At 38.5% G+C, this 18,771-nt stretch overlaps 1 protein-coding gene across 2 annotated transcripts in view; it reads left to right on the forward strand.

Moving 5' to 3' along the window:
- Window positions 1-18,771, forward strand: part of VCAN (versican) — a 149,084-nt gene that overhangs the window by 73,855 nt on the left and 56,458 nt on the right. For both annotated transcript variants that reach the window (XM_039544097.1, XM_039544096.1), the window contains one exon: window positions 2,529-5,969. In XM_039544097.1, coding sequence (XP_039400031.1) covers window positions 2,529-5,969 — 3,441 coding nt within the window. The remainder of the gene's footprint in view (window positions 1-2,528; window positions 5,970-18,771) is intronic.

Consider the following 18,771-nt stretch of genomic DNA (forward strand, 5'->3'; position numbering starts at 1 on the left):
GTTTGAAGGGATTTTCTGGGGCTAAAAACTAAGGGGAGGGGAAAGGGAGGCAGTGTGAAAGGATTGGATGTGACTGTCCAACACACAAACACAGGGGTCGCAGGGAGGCCCGGGGGGGGGGCAGTGTGATAGGGGCCAGGGAGAGGGAAGGTCCCTGGACCAGGGAAGGGGGCAGCAGTCAGGGCAGGGCAGGTGCAACACACAGACACAGACACACACAGAGAGACATAGAGATACACACACATCTCCCCCGGGGATTTCCTGGCTGCCCACAGACAGTTCAACCCCCGCTCCCCCCTGCCCCGATCACTATGGAGGCCGCCCTAGGACCAACCAGCGCAGTAGCTGCCCTGGCCCCAACTGAAGGGGGGGTTTTGGGGGTGTCTCGGCCCAGTCCCTCCCCCCCGAGCTGCAGCTTGAGCCCAGGCCAGGTGCCCCTCCCCTCGCTCGGCACTTACCGGCTCTGCCTCGTGCCCAGCGCTTCCCAAACCCAGCAGCCCCACCCTGCCACTTGCCCGTGGGCCGCACAGTGAGCCCACGCGGGCCTCATGTTGTGCAGACCCAATCTACACCAATGGGAGAAGCTCTTCCATTGGCAAAGGTAGTTATCTTCATTAAGTGTTACAGAGGCGCAGCTGCACCAGTGCAGCTGTACCACTTCAGCGCTGTAAGTATAGACAAACCCTGAGAGACATCTGATTAGTCATGTGCATGTGAAAATACCTGATATGTACATATGTATTGGGTACTCCTGAGCATTAAACAAATGGATGTGCTCAATTTGCATGTTCCAATATTCTGGCTTAACTTCTTCCCCCTCTCTGCCGGTCTCATTGCCTGTTCTAACAATCTTTTCCCTGTGCTCTTAAATTCTGGATGTCTTAGTGGTTAGTAGATTCTTCTTTGCTCCATTCTCTGGAATATATCCTTTCTGTAAATGTGACTCTCTGAATCCTGTCTCAAACCTCATCTTTCTCCCTGCCCTCTGGCCCTCAAGTAAGAATGATAAAACTTTCATATCATATGCTGAGTCTTTGAGTTTCCCTGAGCTCATTCATTAACTCTGAAACCCAGCTTTTGGCCTTTGTGCCTGTCTTCCTAAAACATTGTAACTATATAAATTTCTTGCATGTTTGTGTAGGGATTTTAATTACCTGATTAGATACTTAACAATGCTTTTATATGAAAGAGGCTGTAGGTTTAATTGTGTTGTGCTAGGATAGTTAGTGCTGACATATTTATGTACTAAAAATCTTGAAATTGTCTATGTCCTAATGGTGACTCCAAGGGCCATACTCCACTCTTGATCCACAACTGCTGGCCCCTTATTGTTTTGGTGTTTTAAAGGGCCTGATCCTGTTGTCCTTTAATATATAATGCTCCCAGTTTTGTGTGTGAAGGGAAGCAGGATTATGCGTTTTTAAAGTGTTTTCCAAAAGTCAACTTCATTGCAATATGAGGTTTCTGATCCTACCTGTGGGTATTTTTTGGACCTCGGTGGACTATTGTTCTCACTTTCAGACCTAATCTAAATTTCTCGGAGTATAGTTTACATGGATTACAGCAAATCTTATGACATTATAATACAGTGTTTTAGGACGGCATGTTAGTTTCTGTTGTCTAAGCACACTCCTGTTGCTGTCAGGGTTCCATTTTGTGATTTGTAATTATGTGCTGAAAATATACTGAGCTGGTATTTTACTTCCTGTTATACATGTGAATTGTATGCTAAAGTAAGCCTTGAAAAAAACACCCATGACATTTACAATACAACTAATACATAGCAAAGCATAAAGGCACCAGGGGAAATGGGAAACATCTCTTCCTTTAACTGCAAGAATTTTCTGATAGACTGGGAGTCAGTTGGCAAGAGTATGAAATGAAAGATTCAAATTCAGCATTTCAGTCAGTACAATAAAGAGCAATATGTTTGTATTTTGTTGACATTATGTTGTATGAAGACCTCTGAAAATGTTAATATAGCACCATGAAACTAATATTACTGACATTGCTTTGTTGCTCCTGCTTTTATTGTTGTTCAGCAATGCAAGAGATTCCCTCCCCCAGGTCTGAGGATGCTGCCCTCACAGCACTTCCAGCTCAGGGAGCAAAAGACAGGACTTCTATGAATAATATTGTATCCTAAACTAAAAGTAATAACATTTAATTTCCTTCCATTACTTAAAAACACTCACTAGCACCTCTAAATTAAAACAAAATCTGGCAGACAAATACTTTGGCTAAAGGCGAATTAATTAAAGCCATTCTGTGAAAAAATACTGTTCTCACCTTCAGCCCTAATCTAACTTCCTATGAGTATAGTGTATGAACTCAAGCAAATCTTGTGGCATTGTAATATGGTGTTTTTATGCTGGCATTTAAAGCTGTACTGAATTCATAACCTTTTCTAAAACATTTTGTCGCTTTCATTCATTCTGTTCAGGTTTAACATTTAGTTTGCATCAGAAAAGTATAAAAATGGGTTTATTTATACCCTTTCTAACTGATTCTTTAACATCTTTTTTTAGGTAAACAAAATATATCAGAGTCTGCATCTGTTGAGCTGGACATTCCTATGGAAAGTGGGCCAGCCAATCCATTAACTGGGATAGCTACTCTAAAACCCAATATCCCTGATAGTTCAATCACTGAATCAGTTGTCACCAAAACAAAGATCCCATCTTTGGAAAAAGTGATCCTGGAAAGCAAAAAGGAAGATACAATACTAAGTACCAGAGGGGGTGAGAAAAAACAAGAAGAGAAGATGCCTAAGGAGAACATTAAGTTAACTACTATTCTACCTCAGATTGTCACAGATGGCAAAGTAGATACTTCTGAATCATTGGAAATGACTAAAACTGATTCTACACCTAGGCTAGCAGTGAGTACACCTATACAAAAGGAGTTGGAGCACACTTATTCTGCAGCAGAATTATCTAAGAAATCAGATATTTCTAAAATCAGAAAGGAAGTTTATTTGTCCTCAATAATTTCAGAGCATAGAGCAGCTACAAGTGCGATTCCCACATCACTTCCAATCACAGATTCATGGGAAGATGTTGAAACTAAAAATACACAAACTGTTGAAAGTCAGACTGAACAAATAGAGGTGGGCCCAATGAGAACATCTGCAAATGCCTCAGTGCAAACCCCTGTGAGAGAGTTTGCTGAAACAGAGACTTCAGTTAAACTAACAAAGGAGGAAATGTATCTTAGTGCTCAACCTACAAAAGAATCAATGGAAGCAAAAACTCACAAGAAACTAACAGCTATTGTAATTCCCAAAGATCTGCACACTGATCATCATGAACCTACCACAGAGGAGGTGAATGGCAAAGGAAGCACATACACTGTTATGCCTGACCACAGAACTTTGGCTTCTAGCAGAATCCCAGAATTAGAAGTAATTACTGTATCAAAGACATTCTTAGACGGTCATACTGTAACTGCTAGGGCATCTTCTACAGCAAGTGAGTCAACTCCAGCAGTTAGAATTACAGAAAAACTTATTCTATTTGATAATGAGGGATCAGCTGAAGGAAGCAGAAAGGATTTGGAGGATGTGCAGACTACCGATGCACTTGAAATTTCCTTTGGAGCACCTATGTCTACATCTGTACCAGCAGTTAATCAGACAGAAGCTGAGGCCATCACTGTCTCACAAGGTACCACTTCACCACAAGGGGTAGTAAAGAGAATGCAGACTGACATCTACCCATTTCTAAAAACAGAAGGCTCAATCGTCTTAGAAGACACTAGAGAGCCTGAATTAAGAACAATTGATGTTACAGCCCCTTATATCACAGCAGTTATTCCTGACTCTGATAAGGACAAAACAGAACCTAAGAGAGATGTTGCTAGTGAGAAATTCACACTTGCTCCTCGAGTTTCAAGCACTCCACTACCTACTGATAAAGATCAGGAAAATGTGACAGAAGATTTGCTTCATTATGTGAAAACATATGGAGCTTTAAGAACAGGAGATGGTATCTCTGGAATGGAATTTTCTACAGCTTCTCCAGGGCAAATTTATGTTGTAGAACATACAAAGCACCCTGAAGCAGAAATTTCAACAGCAAAAGATAAAACTAAGATAAGTGTTGAGCCAACGGAAACAAAAACTGATGAACAACGTACAGCTATATCAGCTGATATAGATCAGGGTAAAGATATTACAAGTGTCTACCCCACTCGCAGAGCTATAGAACTGGAAGTGATCACAGTATCAAAAATATTGCTGGATGAAAGCAATGCAACAATAAAGTCCTTTCTGCCATCGGGGCCAGCATCAAAAGCTACAAAATTACCAACTGCCAGTCCCCCTATCATGGAAGTGATAGAAGGTTTTACAGAACATGCAGATGTTGTTTCAAGGTATCACGATACTGTGAGAACATTTGCTCCTGCACCAGAAATGAAACCAGAAGAAACCACTGAAAAAGCACGATTTACTGAAGACCTTACATTTACAGATAAAGAGTTCACAAAATATGCAGTCACAGAGGGTGGCCAGATAAGTACTGGAACAACCATTAAAGAAGAATTATCTTCAGTGACATCCACTACTGTAAAAGCCTATGAAGAAAAGGTTGTACCTAGTGCAGGAAGAGAAGGGCAACAAGATGATTTGATTGAGGAAGGAAGCACTATAGAGCAGGGCCAAGATCTAGGAATCTCCAGAGCGATGATTACTATTCACCCACATGTGGAAACTCAAGATATAGAAGGAACAGTATTTCAAAAGGAACACTCTACCAATGGTGAAGCTATGGTACAAATGGTTACTGCCACAGAGTCCACAGCATCCATTTCTAAAATGGATGTGACATCTACTCAAGTACATGTGGAAACAGATGATCAGAAGGTTGTCTCTAAATCTGAATCTGCTCAGACCACTGTTACTGAAAGACAAGATGTGATCCAAATTACTGAAGAAACAGTGGAAGAAAAAACATATGGAATTACTATAGAGCAATTGGCTACTGCCACTGATTCTACTGCAACTACTTCTAAGGTGCCTGTGACATTTGTCCAAATATATGAACAAAAGACAACTTTAGAACCTGAATTGGCTCACACAGCTATTACTGAAAGGCAGGATGTGGACATAATTACTGAAGGATCAGCATATGGTGAAATACGTACAACTACAGAAGCTTTCGTGCCTGATATAAAGATAAGGGATTATGAAAAAGTTCTAGTGTCTGGTGAAACAACCACTGGGACCATACAGCTTGTACTGTCTCCAGAAGTTGTTGCTGTTACTGAACACAAAGTAAAGACCACTGAAGTTATGCCAGTACCACCAACCACTGAAACTGAAGTAGATGAAGGTGGAGTACCACGCATCAAACAAGAAAATGAAACAGAAGGCAGTCGTGTGGTGAGTTGGGAATCCGAGTTACCTTCACATACAGTGCCTACAGGTCCTTCTGCACCAGAAGGTATTACTCATCGGATTGAGAAGTCTACTTCTGTGGAAAAAGTGGAAAATTTTACAACTCATAATCTGGAAGGTTCAGGAATATTGGAGGAACCTAAAGGAATAGAACCAATTATATTTTCAACTATTGGAACAGATAAAACAACAGTTCTAAGTGCAGTAGACAAAATCCAACCAACTTCAACTACCAAGTCCTTTGTTACTACAACGCCGCCATGTATAATTGACAGGGAAGATGAGGAGGAAACAAGCATAGACATGGTAATAATTGATGAATCTATTTCTCCCAGTAAAATCACTACTGATGATGGTCTGACAGTGGAAGGCAAGACAGTGGAACCAGAAATTGATAAAGAATATTTCACATCATCAAGTGCCACTGCAGTTGCACGACCTACCAGACCACCCAAAGTTGAGGAAACCACAGAGGTTTTAGAACCTGAGGAAGTGTCTCCCTCTATTCCAGACATGAACAATAAATCTGACATAACATTATTTGTTATTGCCATTACAGGCAATGATACAGGTAAGAGTTTTCCCTTTAGACCTTTGACCCATGTCCATACAGTTTGCCATAATAGTAATATTTCACAATATACTGTACCAGGAGTTATTCTTTGAAGCACAGCTTTGTCTAAACAGGAGTTTTTAAAGTTTTTCTACGTATATATTGATACTAATTATTTAAGATAATTTAGAAATGTACATTATAATTGTCTTTGAGTCAAATTCACTACTGTATTGTACTATAAGTACAAATGTATTGTACTTATTATTAGGAGTCGTAAGAATGGTGTTTGTCATATTATTTACTCAGATCACTGATTGGACTTTGGTTATTTGTGACACAAAACATTTTAGTTTCACAGCTTCCATGCCATACATTACTACTTTTAAATGTAGCATTAGACAGTGTTAACATTCCATTTGTCTGTAGCCATTAACAATGCTATTTACAGTGTGGTCAGCTAAAACATTTGGGAACATTTGTTACATCTACAGGTGGATGTTGTGGGATTTGGGGGGCAGAATATTTGCCATGGTGTATCATCATTTTCCTGATTACTTTGCAGAGTCCGTGATGCAAATTACCATAATTTGCACAAGTTCATGAAGTTTTTTAGCTGAAGGCACTGTATTTGCAAATGCAGCTTTAATTCCATGGGTTTCCAGAACAGAAACTGCAAAACTACATTGAACTAAACTAGCATTGAACTAAGCTACCAATTCCTGAATTAAAATATTGTATCAGACAACTGGCCATTACTTGAGATCTTTCGTATAATATTAAGTTAAAAAAAAGAGATATGAAAGTGCTGAGAAAAGGGAGATTAATTGAGGTATATTGTAGGGTTTGTTGAATTTCATACTATGTTTAATTCATTTATAATGATTTTTTTCCACAAAAATATACATTTTATTTTTCTTTTAGCCTAGCTGAATATGATGCCTTCTGTATGATTACTTAGAGGATTAATTTCCCACTTGTTCATGACCATAACTACCATTAGTGTAAAGAACCTGATCCAACTCCCATTACAATTAATGCAAATCCTTTTATTGATTTCAGTGGGAGTTGGTTTGGGACCTAACAGAGTTGTGTGCACCAATCAAAAGGCAAAAGTAGTACAGTGTAGTAAGCAGAGCTTGTACAGAGTGCAATTTTTTTACTTTTGCTTATTTTGTACTATATATATCTACAATATTTAAACTGCATAGTCTTGACAAATACATTGTGAACAATTGGGGCTTAATAGCAAAACTAGACTGGAAAGAATTACGTGATTTTTTTTTAATTGAGCAGTACTTTTGTTATTGGAATATGTGACACATTAACAGCATTGTGGGTTTGTGTTCTGCCAAGTGCCTATATTTAGAAGTCACAATTAGATGAGACACACTGATGAGCCACATCAAATGATTGAGGTATGTGGACTGGATTTAAGTCAGATACAAAATACTCTTGAATTCATGAAAGTTCGATTAAATCCATTCGCTATCTAAGGACCAAAGAGGCCACTTACTTGTATGCACTAGTATAACAATACCACAGCTTACTGTGCATGGGAGGAAGCAATCTTCACAGAGATGCTATATCCTTCCCTCAAGCCTCGGGTCAGGAAGGGTGGGAGGGTTTGGGGAGTGAGTGTAGCCTTGACTCCTCGTCCCCCAAGATGAAGGTATGCCAGGGCAACAGGAGCATATGCTGAGGCAGGTCTCAGTTCACTATTTCTGTGGAGCAACAGCAGTCAGGGGAAGAAGGGTGCTGTGATTCCCTGGGTCACAATTCCCTCCTGAGATGCTCCAGAGGCAACACAAGAGTGTGCAGTCATTTTCTGTGGGCCAGATCTCACACTAATGATCTAGCCCTTAGAACAGAATTTCTTCAAACTTTACCTTCTGTTAGAGTTTCAAAACTTTTTAAACCTCTCTGTGTGTATTTGTGTATGTTTGTGGGTATATGTGTCAGTGGTTGAAGCTTTAACTTCAGTCAGTAGCGCTTTAAATTTTGTCACTAAGGATGGTTTATTCTACCGTGTATGAATCAAAATAACTCTTTCTGTAAAATAAGGTGGAATTCCCCAAATGGCAATTTCTCTACTGTGTTAAAAAAGAAGGGATTTTACCATCTTTTTAGTGCAGGATTAAAATAGAAGTTTGTTTCCCTCCTTCCTCCAGCCTGTTTTCAAATCTGACAGCCACTGTATGTGAATTTCCCAGCCTTAGACATCTAATCAGATAGCTGCCCCTAAAGGTGCTTTTCTTTTGAGCATTCCGACCATTTTTTTTTCATTCCACACAAGTACTAGAAAACATTTGCAAGATCCCATCAAGCACATTTTCAATTCACTGCTTCTTAGTACATAAACTTTCTTTTATTCTGAAGGAAATACATACAGTAAGTGTTATGGAGGAGACAATTTGACAGAGATTACTAACACATGCACCTCACCAGAAGTTAGTTACTACAGAACATGATACAATCCATTTTTTCTGATATGCTTTGCAATGAAAGTTGATTCATAGTCATCAGGGAACTATATAAAACAGTGTCATTGACTTGTTGGTTCTCAGCTAAGGGATCACAGGAAACAGTATTCAGAATTACAATTATCTTTAGTAAACAATGTTTGTCCTCATTTGCATTAGCATATTTTCAATAAAATATATTTTAACACTCTTAAATACAACAATAAACTAGGGATGGAACAAATCCTGCCAGGATTTTGAAGTACAAAAAGTGTAAATATTTCCTTGCAAATACCAACTTTCTTATCAAGTCCTGAAAATAATACCAAAACAATTACAAGGTGAGCTGAGGTATGTATAGTTCAAGCTATTGTATATAAATGTCTCCTCAGTAGTATTAGTACATTTGTGTGAGTCAGTTCACTACCTTCCTTCGCCTCCTTTTCTTCAGTATATGTTTGTGCTGGACAGGACTGGCTCCAAGGGTTTTGCCACCCCAAGCAGCCAAAAAAAAAAAAAAAGAGCCACGATCGCGATCTGCAGCATTTCAGTGGGAGGTCCTTCGCTTCAACCGGGAGTGAGGGACCCTCCGCCGAATTGCTGCCAAATAGCTGGACCTGCCGCCCCTTTCCGGAGTGGCCGCTCCAAGCACCTGTTTGGTAAGCTAGTGCTTGGAGCCGGCCCTGTGCTGGAAACAATAGTTCATCTCAATAGCAGAACAAGACTCTATGGAAGTAGAATAGTATGTTTCGTTTCACATCACTGATGTGACTTGTCTGGTACAGTGGAAACTTGCCATTATGCTAACGTGGTGAAAAGCCAATCTCTGCAACTCAGTTTCACTATCTGTAAAGTGGGCATAATAACAGTTAAGTACCTCATACAGGTGGTGTTAGTCTTAATTAGTTATGAGCTCTATTTTGTCTTTTGCCCCTCATTAAGGGAGTAATTTGGGGTTACCCGACCTAAGTGGAATAATGTCTTGGAAGCAGAATTACATAAGAACATAGAATGCCCACACTGGGTCAGACCAGTGGTCCAGCTAGCTCAGTATCCTGTTTTCCGACAGTGGCCAATGCCAGGCGCATCAGAAGGAATGAAAGAATAGAAAATCATCAAGTGATCCATCCCCTGTCACACATTCTCAGCTTCTGGCCGTCAGAGGCTAGGGACACTCAGAGAATGAAGTTGCATCCAAGACCACTCTGCTTAATAGCCATTGATGGATCTATCCTCCATGAACTTGTCTAATTCTTTTTTGAACCCCTTTATAGTTTTGGCCTTCACAACATTCCCTGACATTGAGTTGACTGTACGTTGTGTGAAGTACTTCCTTTTGTGTATTTTAAAGCTGCTGTTTATTAATTTCATTATGTAATCCCTGGTTCTTGTGTTTTGTGAAGGGGTAAGTAACACTTCCTTATTCACTTTCTCCCCATCATTCATGATTTTATAGATCTCTATCCCTTCTTATATCCCTTCTTAGTTATTTCTTTTCCAGGCTGAGATGTCCCAGTCTGTTTAATCTTTCCTCATATGGAAGTTGTTCCATACTCTTACTCCTTTTCATTGCCCTTCTCTCTAACTTTTCCAATTCTAATCTATCTTTTTTGAGATGGGGCAACCAGAACTACATGTGTTATTCAAGGTGTGGGTGTACCATGGATGTATATAATGGCATTGTGATATTTTCTTCATATTATCTATCCCTTTCTTAATGGTTCCTACCATTCTGTTAACTTTTTTAACTGCCGCTACACACTGAGCAGATGTTTACAGAGAACTATTCACACAAAGATCTTTCTTGAGTGGTAACAGCTAATTTAGATCCCATCATTTTGTATGAATAGTTGGGATTATGTTTTCCAATGTGCATTACTTTGCTGTAGCCTCCTCCTCCTCCTTACCCGCTCCCACCCCGCACTTGTATATGGCTGTTGAGGCCATACCCAAGACTCCTTTGGGGTGGCTAGAGTCCTAGTGAAGTGTAGCAGAAAGAACTCCCTTGCTTTCCTGAGCTAGTGACTGTGCCTATGGTCAGCCTCTGAGGGAGGTGGAATGGGGAAAGGTTTCTTGCACTTTTCCCCTTAGCTTCAAAACTGCCCATGGGCCAGCCATAATCTGCCACCAACTTTGTTAAAGCACTTTGATGTCTTTAGAAGGTGTGTGTTATAGATGTATGGAACATTATTATTATTTATTTATTATATACCCATATAGGAATGATGTGGAATATTGACTAGATTGAATGAAACTGAATTAAAAATATTGACTAGGATATTAGGTTATTCTAGACTGTCATAAATTAGTGCCTCATATAGTACGGTATATGTTCCAGTTTGATTTTAAATATATGTGTGAGAAATGTATATTTGTATCATTCAAATATTGGACTAGATGACCAGAGATAGCATCTCCACAATGATTTCTCTTCTTGTGCTGTCCACAAATTAAATAGTTAAAAATCTAATTGCAAGTATTTTTGCCTGAAATTAATTGTGGGTGCATAAATTAAGTTTCAGTTACAAAGAGGTGTACATTGCTCTCATGGAAGATAGTTGAGGCCTGGCTGAAAAGCAAGCCCATTATGTTATATTTTGGCAATTACTCTGAAATGCTGATAAGAGAGAGAATATAGCTGAATGGATTAAGCTGCTTATTTGTATAAGAATACAACAGTTTTCCGTGAGAGAATTTATTGGCAAACAGCCCATGCACTGGCATGTGAATGAATCTGAGGCAGGTGCACAAATTAATGAGGAATATAAAGCACGGCATTTTCTGACAGTCTATGGGACATGGGCAGGTCTAGGACAGGTGTGCAAATTAATGAGGAAAATATCTTTATATATGGGGAAACATCCCATTTTTTGTCATAAAAATGACTGTGTGCAAGTTCCATAATGGAATAATGCTTGAGACTTTATTTACTTGTATAGAACTTCATGCCATTCTCTTTTGCTTATGATCAGTGTTGAATGGGACTCAACACAGACAGGAAAAACATCCTTGCACTGCATTATATGATCATATTAGTAACTAGTAATTATGATTATATGATTATAATTAGTAATTAGTCATATGAGGCTTGTCTTTCATGGTGGAAAAACAAAACATGCTACTCATGATCCTGGTATGTTACATTAGCTCCAGTGGATTGTAACAGTGAGTTATGATGCTGTAACTGGAAGGCTATGAGTTAGCAGCTGAAAAAAACCCCGAAGGAACTTTTTAGCTCATAAAGCTTTTATTAGCTGAAAAATGCTAGTGGGGGTGTGTTGTGGGATGGTTTAACAGTGGTTGAGGGGATACTGAAAAAACAGCTTCTGTCTGTATGAGGAGTAATTTGCACACCTGCATTTTTGGAGACATTTAAAAGTGTTTACTTAGTGAATACGTTGGAAGGTGCTTATTAGATCCAGGGTTTCACAACCGCTCTGTCTGGTTTCTTGTCTCCTCCAGCCTTGAACAGAATTAAAGTGAGGGAACCTGTGCTTTGTGGGTGTGGAATTTTATGAAAAGAGATTGCAAACATTGTGTGTGTTTAATATGTGATTTCTGTTTAATATGTTTATTTCCTGCCTTGGAACAAAGTGTGTGAAATTTGAATGAAAGTAATTACCTTAAACACAGCATGTGGATTAATCACGGCCATTAACCCCCAAACTGGCAAATAGAGTCATCATTAGGGCTCTTCATTGAACGTTGAGAATGCCCATCATGGGCCAGAGTATTCACATAAAATAGTACTTTACAATGTTTCAGTGGAACTATTCATATGAATTTTAGTATACCAGTGGGAATAAGGCGCTCACGATTTGACCCCAACTAGTACCACTGATGCTAAGGGGACTATTGATGGAGTTAGGTATTAGTATAAAGGTATCAGAATCTGAACCCATGTGCTCTGTTCTCAATGAAAGGGGCATGTGCAGTGGGATTTGATAGAGTAGCACAGGGACTTGCTAGATGTCTTTATATATATATGCATGCAAAAATTAGATATTCACATGTTTCACACAGGGAAGGATAGTATAGAATTGGCCTGTATCTAAGTACTGTCAGACACATTTTACTTTTCTTCTGAAAAGGATGAGTTTTCATTCCTGGCTGGCTCAGGTCGTTGTCTCACAGCACTGGTGGCCACATCTGACCATACTTCCTTGGGTCAGGGTGTGCTGGCAAGCATGGTAGACATGGTAGCCAATACCCCCAAACCCTGCTGGCCCTTTCTTTAGTTTTAAGTAGGAATCCTACTCTACTGCAGCATGTGTGTACTGGGTAGTAAAAGACTCCCTACACTCTACATGCCTGTGCAATACAGGGTAGCATTTTCCCCTTTAAGTGTTACATTGCACGGAAAATATAACAAGTCTAATAGTTTTTTAAAACTAAGGTTATTTATGCACAATGGCATATATCAGTCAGGATACTGCTCTGTGGGACATATCCACATACTTGCTATTTTTAACAAGGTTATTTTAATTATATGTATTTATTGTTGAGTTAGAGAGAAAGATATTTGTCCTCCGGGTGAGGAAGCACCTACGGTAATATCTGACGTATTGAATAAATATTAGACATTTTTCTTCACTGAGAGGATAAATGTATGTTACCCCAACCTATTATTTATTCTTAGGAGGTGTTCCAGGTTTATCTCTGTGTTTTATAAAGAAAGTTTTACATTCCTTGTTGTGTAGCCCTGTTGTTGTCTATGGTGGTTATGCAATGATTTATTGCTTAAAAAAGCAGATGTATGGAGATGGTCAGAGAAATTTTGACTAAACCATATTCCATCCAAATATGCAGTTCTGTTGAAATAGAAATGCTTCACCAAATTGGGTCAACTTAGCTGGAATTCTGTTTTTTAAAAAGGAAGTTCTGACAGTGTCTTAACATACCATTTTGATAATAGCAGAACAAATGTTTCAGTTTCTCATTTTGAATTTTTTTATGTTGTATTATATTCTACATTATTATGTATTTGACAAAATAATACAAACATTAAAAACTCCAAGTTGAAACATTTTAATTTTGTTGAAACAAAGCATTTGGAATGACCTGAAACTAATTTTTTTTTCAGAATTTTCCTTCACAGATAATTTCAAAATTTTGGGGTTTTGCTCCAATTTGGAATGAATCTCAAAATCCTCTGTGAAATGGAACATCTGGTCTCTGCATAGCTTTGTTGATATATGTGAATTGGATTGTTTTATTTATGAGCAACAAGTTTAGCTTAATTAGCAACTGCTTAGCTCTTGAGAAAGCTATCATATATTTTGAAGTTAATATCATTGAACTAGAATGGTTCAGGAAAATGGTCTCTTATGGCTATGTAAATGCCGATGCAGAGAGGTGACATTTATTTTGAAATCAAAGCCAGCTGGTCCTGTGACAGTGTTCTCTTGCCATAACTTCCTGGGTATTATGCCACAAAATTGATCCAAATACATTTCTCTCTGTGGTGGCTTATTGGTGCAGCAGTGTGTAAGTAGCTCACTGTTGGCCTGATTAAGGTCCCCTCTAAGTTAATACAAAACCTCCCATTTATTTCACTAGAAGTTGGACCAGGCACTGTATCCTTATTAACCTGTAGCATTCTGGATGACCTTGAGAATGGATCAGTTGTGTCCTTTTGCCAATCAGAGAGAAGGGATCAAATTAATCACTGCTGTAAATAGGCTCAGCAAATGGATGCTGACTTACATCAGCAGTGAATTATTGCCATGGTCAGACATCCGGTATTCTGACTGGCTGTCAAAGATGCCGTTTGATATGGTAATTTATTTGTCAAGGGTAGACTCCCATCTTTTTGTTTCTGTGCAGTAATGTGTCAGTGCTAGTGCTTAGTGTTCAACTAAGACAGAAAATTGACTCTTTTGAGATACATTTCCATGTGAAATATGGCTGCTACTTGTTTTGTTAATAAGGTAATTAATCTATCAGAGAACTATAGGAATTATTTTCATATCCTGAACGACCTAATCCTTTACATATCCATTCCTAACAACTGAAAAATATAGACAGAGAGCCAGATTTGCATCTCAGTTGCTCCAGAATAAATCCAGAGTATCTCCACTGTGGTACTTGAGATCAGAATCTTGCCATTGTAATTGGCATCAGAATCTGGCACAATGACTTCCAAAAGTCCTTTCTAGAAAGTAGGTTTTTTTAAAAATACATTTAAGGCCATTTGGCAGCAGAGACTTAAATCAACATATTTAAGCCTGTTTGAAGGACCTATTGCTTAATTAAGCCTGCTAAAATTTCATCACATTATCATACTCTTGTTTAACCACTGTTAGGAAGAAAAGAGACACAAACACAGTATAAATTCTGTTTGAAATGCAAATGGTATGAACCAAAGCCGAACAAACAAAACCAAAAACCAGGGTAAATTCGTGTTTTTGTGCATTATTCCTCCTTCTGTTTCAAAAAAGAAAATAGAGCATTGAAATCTCACACTTATTAATTTAAAAAAACTACTAAATAGTGTGCTGGCCATAATTGTTGGCTCTTTCTGAGGAGCATATTATAGAATGATGAATATTTTTTTCATATTCCTTTACAGACAGCCATAGAGACCAGAAAACAGTACCCTCATGTTACATACTGTTCGGAGGATGCATACACATTCCCTGCTGTTTGTGCATTGTTGTCAAGGAAACCTCCCAGATCTAGACACAGGGATTACACACTTCAAGCTTCCTTATAGCTCTTTGTTAATTCATGAGACAAATGAATGATCGTCTTATTCATCAGTACAATGTAGTTTTTAGTATTTCTGTCATGAAGGGAGAAGGAATACTTTTTTTGAACGTTCAGTCACACATATAGATAGTCCTGTGGAATTTTGATGTGTACAAGATGGATGTTGTCTTTTATGTGGAGACTACCTGCAGAATATGATTTCTATTTGGAAAATAGCAGTATTTTTAAATTAAGTTGGTGTCTGTATCCAAGATGTACTGTACTTTTCTCTGTTGAGTGAGTGAAAGTTTCTTGCTATTCAAGCTTTTTTCAATCTTCAGAAAATACTTGCTTTACCAAAAAGTCGTAAGATTTACTTTACATGAAGTGATTCAGCTGATGAAGCCTAATTCGGGATGAATACATGGTTTGGTGTCAGGAATGTAAGCTAACATCACTTTAAAAGTAGCTTGAAGGTTAAAATGATTCACAAAACAGGTAATAAGTACTCCGGTGACAATGGTTTTTAAATATGTCAGCAATTCACGCTTTCTGAGCTATTCATCATTTTCTGTAGCAGGTTTTTGGTTTTTTTTAATGTCAGGTCTCTGTGGCAATACTTTGAAACAGTTGAAGTTTTCCTACTAGCACAGTAAATGTGGTTAGCTTCTTTTCCACATCCATCTCCCTCCTTTTGGCAGGATGGGTCTGATTGATAACACACAAAATACATATTCATGCTTTTCATAAATTTTGTGAATTATTCACATGGCATTGTCAGTCTGGCATTGGCTATGTGTTTCCTGAAACCTTTGGGAGCATGGAGTTGAGATTGTCCTGTTCTAGTGAATAATTCATATTTATAAGAAAAATGTTGAATGCAGTGTATTATGATCTGTCTGACCACCCAGTGCATTATTACTGTTGGTACCATCCAGAAAACTCAGTTGCTGTCACCACACAGCAATAGAAATGTTCTCGTCACCAAGGGTTATATCTGTAACCCCTAAGAAGGATCAATGCTGTCTTTCCTTTACTTAAAATTTGTTCTTGTTCAGAAGCAATTTGGGCTTCTGAACCAGTCATGCCTATTTTTAGGCTGCCTCTGCTCCTCTTAATTAATCACTGTCTTTTTATTTTGCCATCATTCGGCTACAGAATAAACAAAGATATCTGGTGATATATTTTATCTATCTGTTGCTGTTCCATATTTTAAATTGTTGGGGAGCTCCCAAGTGCCTTGACCAGAGTGTGGGGAATGCTTTAGAGACATTAATTATTATTGTTAGTAATAATAGTATGTCAAATTCGGAATTCCTCATGCAGTTTTTTCTTACGCAGGCAAGAGTCCCAATGATTCAATGGAACTTTTGCCTGAATAACAAAAAAGAAGATTTGGCCCATCATTATGGTTTTCTATGTCAAGAGAGCTGTATCTATAACACACACACACAGAGAGACACAGAGAGAGAGAAATGTCATTCTGAGTAGATATCTAAACTAGTTTTTCTCCTTTCAGGCAACCTGCACTAACTACCTTAAAATGTGAAAATACGTGATTCTTTGTTATCCTATCCTTTGCCACTCTGCTTGTAGGGAGATTGTCAGTGATCCAAACATCTTTTACATCTTTCTGAATATAAACCGCAAAGTCTCTGTAACTGTTGTATATGCTTGGATCACCGCATATGTAGGCTGGCAGGGTAAGATAAAGACCACCAGAAGTATCCTCTGTTGAAGCAAAACTGTAAGGGTCAGTGTAACAGTCTTTGAATCCTTAGTCTGATTTCTACCTCAAGTGTAAAAACAACTTTGTTTTTGCTGATACAGAGTAACACATACCACTCTGAAACCTACCTCAAGTGTAGATATTCCTCTTTATGCTTGAAGGAACTGGATATAGTGTAAATTCCCACATGATTTCTTTAACTAATCATCTGAAAAGCAATGGACATTAGTTAATTTCATGGCTTGAGGCAAAAGGACAATAATTGCCCATTCAGAAATAGCATTGGTTTTACACTTTGAAATGATTTAGCTGCAAGCAGCCAAATGGAACCACTGTTTTGCATTGGTACTGGTAGGTAGCAGTTCAGCAGTCGCAACTTTGAAAAATGCTGAGCTTTGCTGTACAGTTAATAAAGGGTTAATATAAAGTTCTGAGCATTGGATTGTTACTTTGCTTAATAGTTTTAAGTAGAGCTGGTAAAAATGTTATGTTTGAAACTTTTTTTTAAAGTGTATTTTTAGAAAAAAATTGTTTTTGCAGAATTTTGTTTTTGTTTAAACAATGTCCCATTTTTAAGCGGAAAGGCTGAAAACAGAAAACAAATAAAACCAAAAATTAAAAAAAATTCTATTTTCAGGTTTTGTTTTTTCTTTTTTCTTCCTTTCTCTACTTCTCCTCCTCCACTTTTTCAGTGGCAAAATGGGGCAGGAGGAGAAGAGAGGAAGAGTGGGAGAGAGAAAGTGAAAAAAAAATAGGAAAAACAAAAAAGTCCTTTTTGGTTTTGGAAATCAAGAAATATTTGGGGAATTTTTCCTTCAAAAAAAAAATTCAGTAAAACCTATAATTTTAAATGGAAAATAGATTTTTTCCAACATTTTTCTTGAAACATACTTAATATTTTTCAACTACCTTTGGTTTAAAGTTATCAAATTGAACCACATTTCTTAAAATGAAATACTTTGCTGTTTCAGTGCTTGTTCAAGGTCTGTTTGTACCCAGCAGTTGAGATTTTTCCGTATAGGTAATTTAGAGGGTCTACTTTGCTCAATAATCTTAAATCCTCCATTTTACTTGCGAAATGGTTACATTTTCACTAGAAAAGATAACGGGGTTGATTTGAAAGGCAGTTAGGGCCCAGATCCTCAAAGGTACTTAGGCACCTAACTCCTATAGACTTTCAGTGGGAGTTAAACTCTTTGAAAATCTCCCTAAATAGGTTATAACTATAGACAGGATTCCTGTGAGAGATTCTTTCTCTTGGTTTCTACCTCTAGTCTCGACCTTCTTGTATTTCACCCTAGTTTACAAAACTCTTCTTGTTCAACACTCCAATGATATGTTCAAATCTTTAATTGTATATTGTATTGTAATTAGTTCTCACATAGGCCTCCACTCATGATAAGTATGCTATTGTGGTATGTCTACATTGCAGTTAGACACCCATGGCTAATCCATGACAGCTGATTCGGGCTCATGAGGTTTGGGCTAAGGAGCTGTTTAATTGTGATGTAGATTTCCGGGCTTGGACTTAGGGTTGCCAAGCCTCCAGGATTGGCCTGGAGTCTCTAGGAATTAAAAGAGTAATCTTTAATTAAAGATTATCATGTGATGAAATCTTCAGGAATATGCCCACCCAAAATTACCAACCCTACTTGGGCTGCAGCCTGAGCTCTGGGGACCCTCCCACCTTGCACTTCCTCATTACTGCTGAGGCCTGCTTTTTGTTTTGTGCTCTTCTCACTATTTCATCTGCAGTGCACAGTACCGCCAATGGGGGAGGAAGCAAAAGGGGCAATTGCCCAGGGGCCTAGGCAATTTAAAAGGGCCCGGGGCCCACTAGCTGCTGCCGATGCCACTCTGTGAGCACCAGGCCCTTTTAAATTGCCCAGGTGGGCCGCAGAGCTCCTAGGTGCATGCGGGGTGGGGACCGCTCCGGGAC

The sequence above is a fragment of the Mauremys reevesii genome, linkage group 6, assembly GCF_016161935.1.
Source record: "Mauremys reevesii isolate NIE-2019 linkage group 6, ASM1616193v1, whole genome shotgun sequence".
In the NCBI taxonomy this organism is placed as follows: Eukaryota; Metazoa; Chordata; order Testudines; family Geoemydidae; genus Mauremys; species Mauremys reevesii.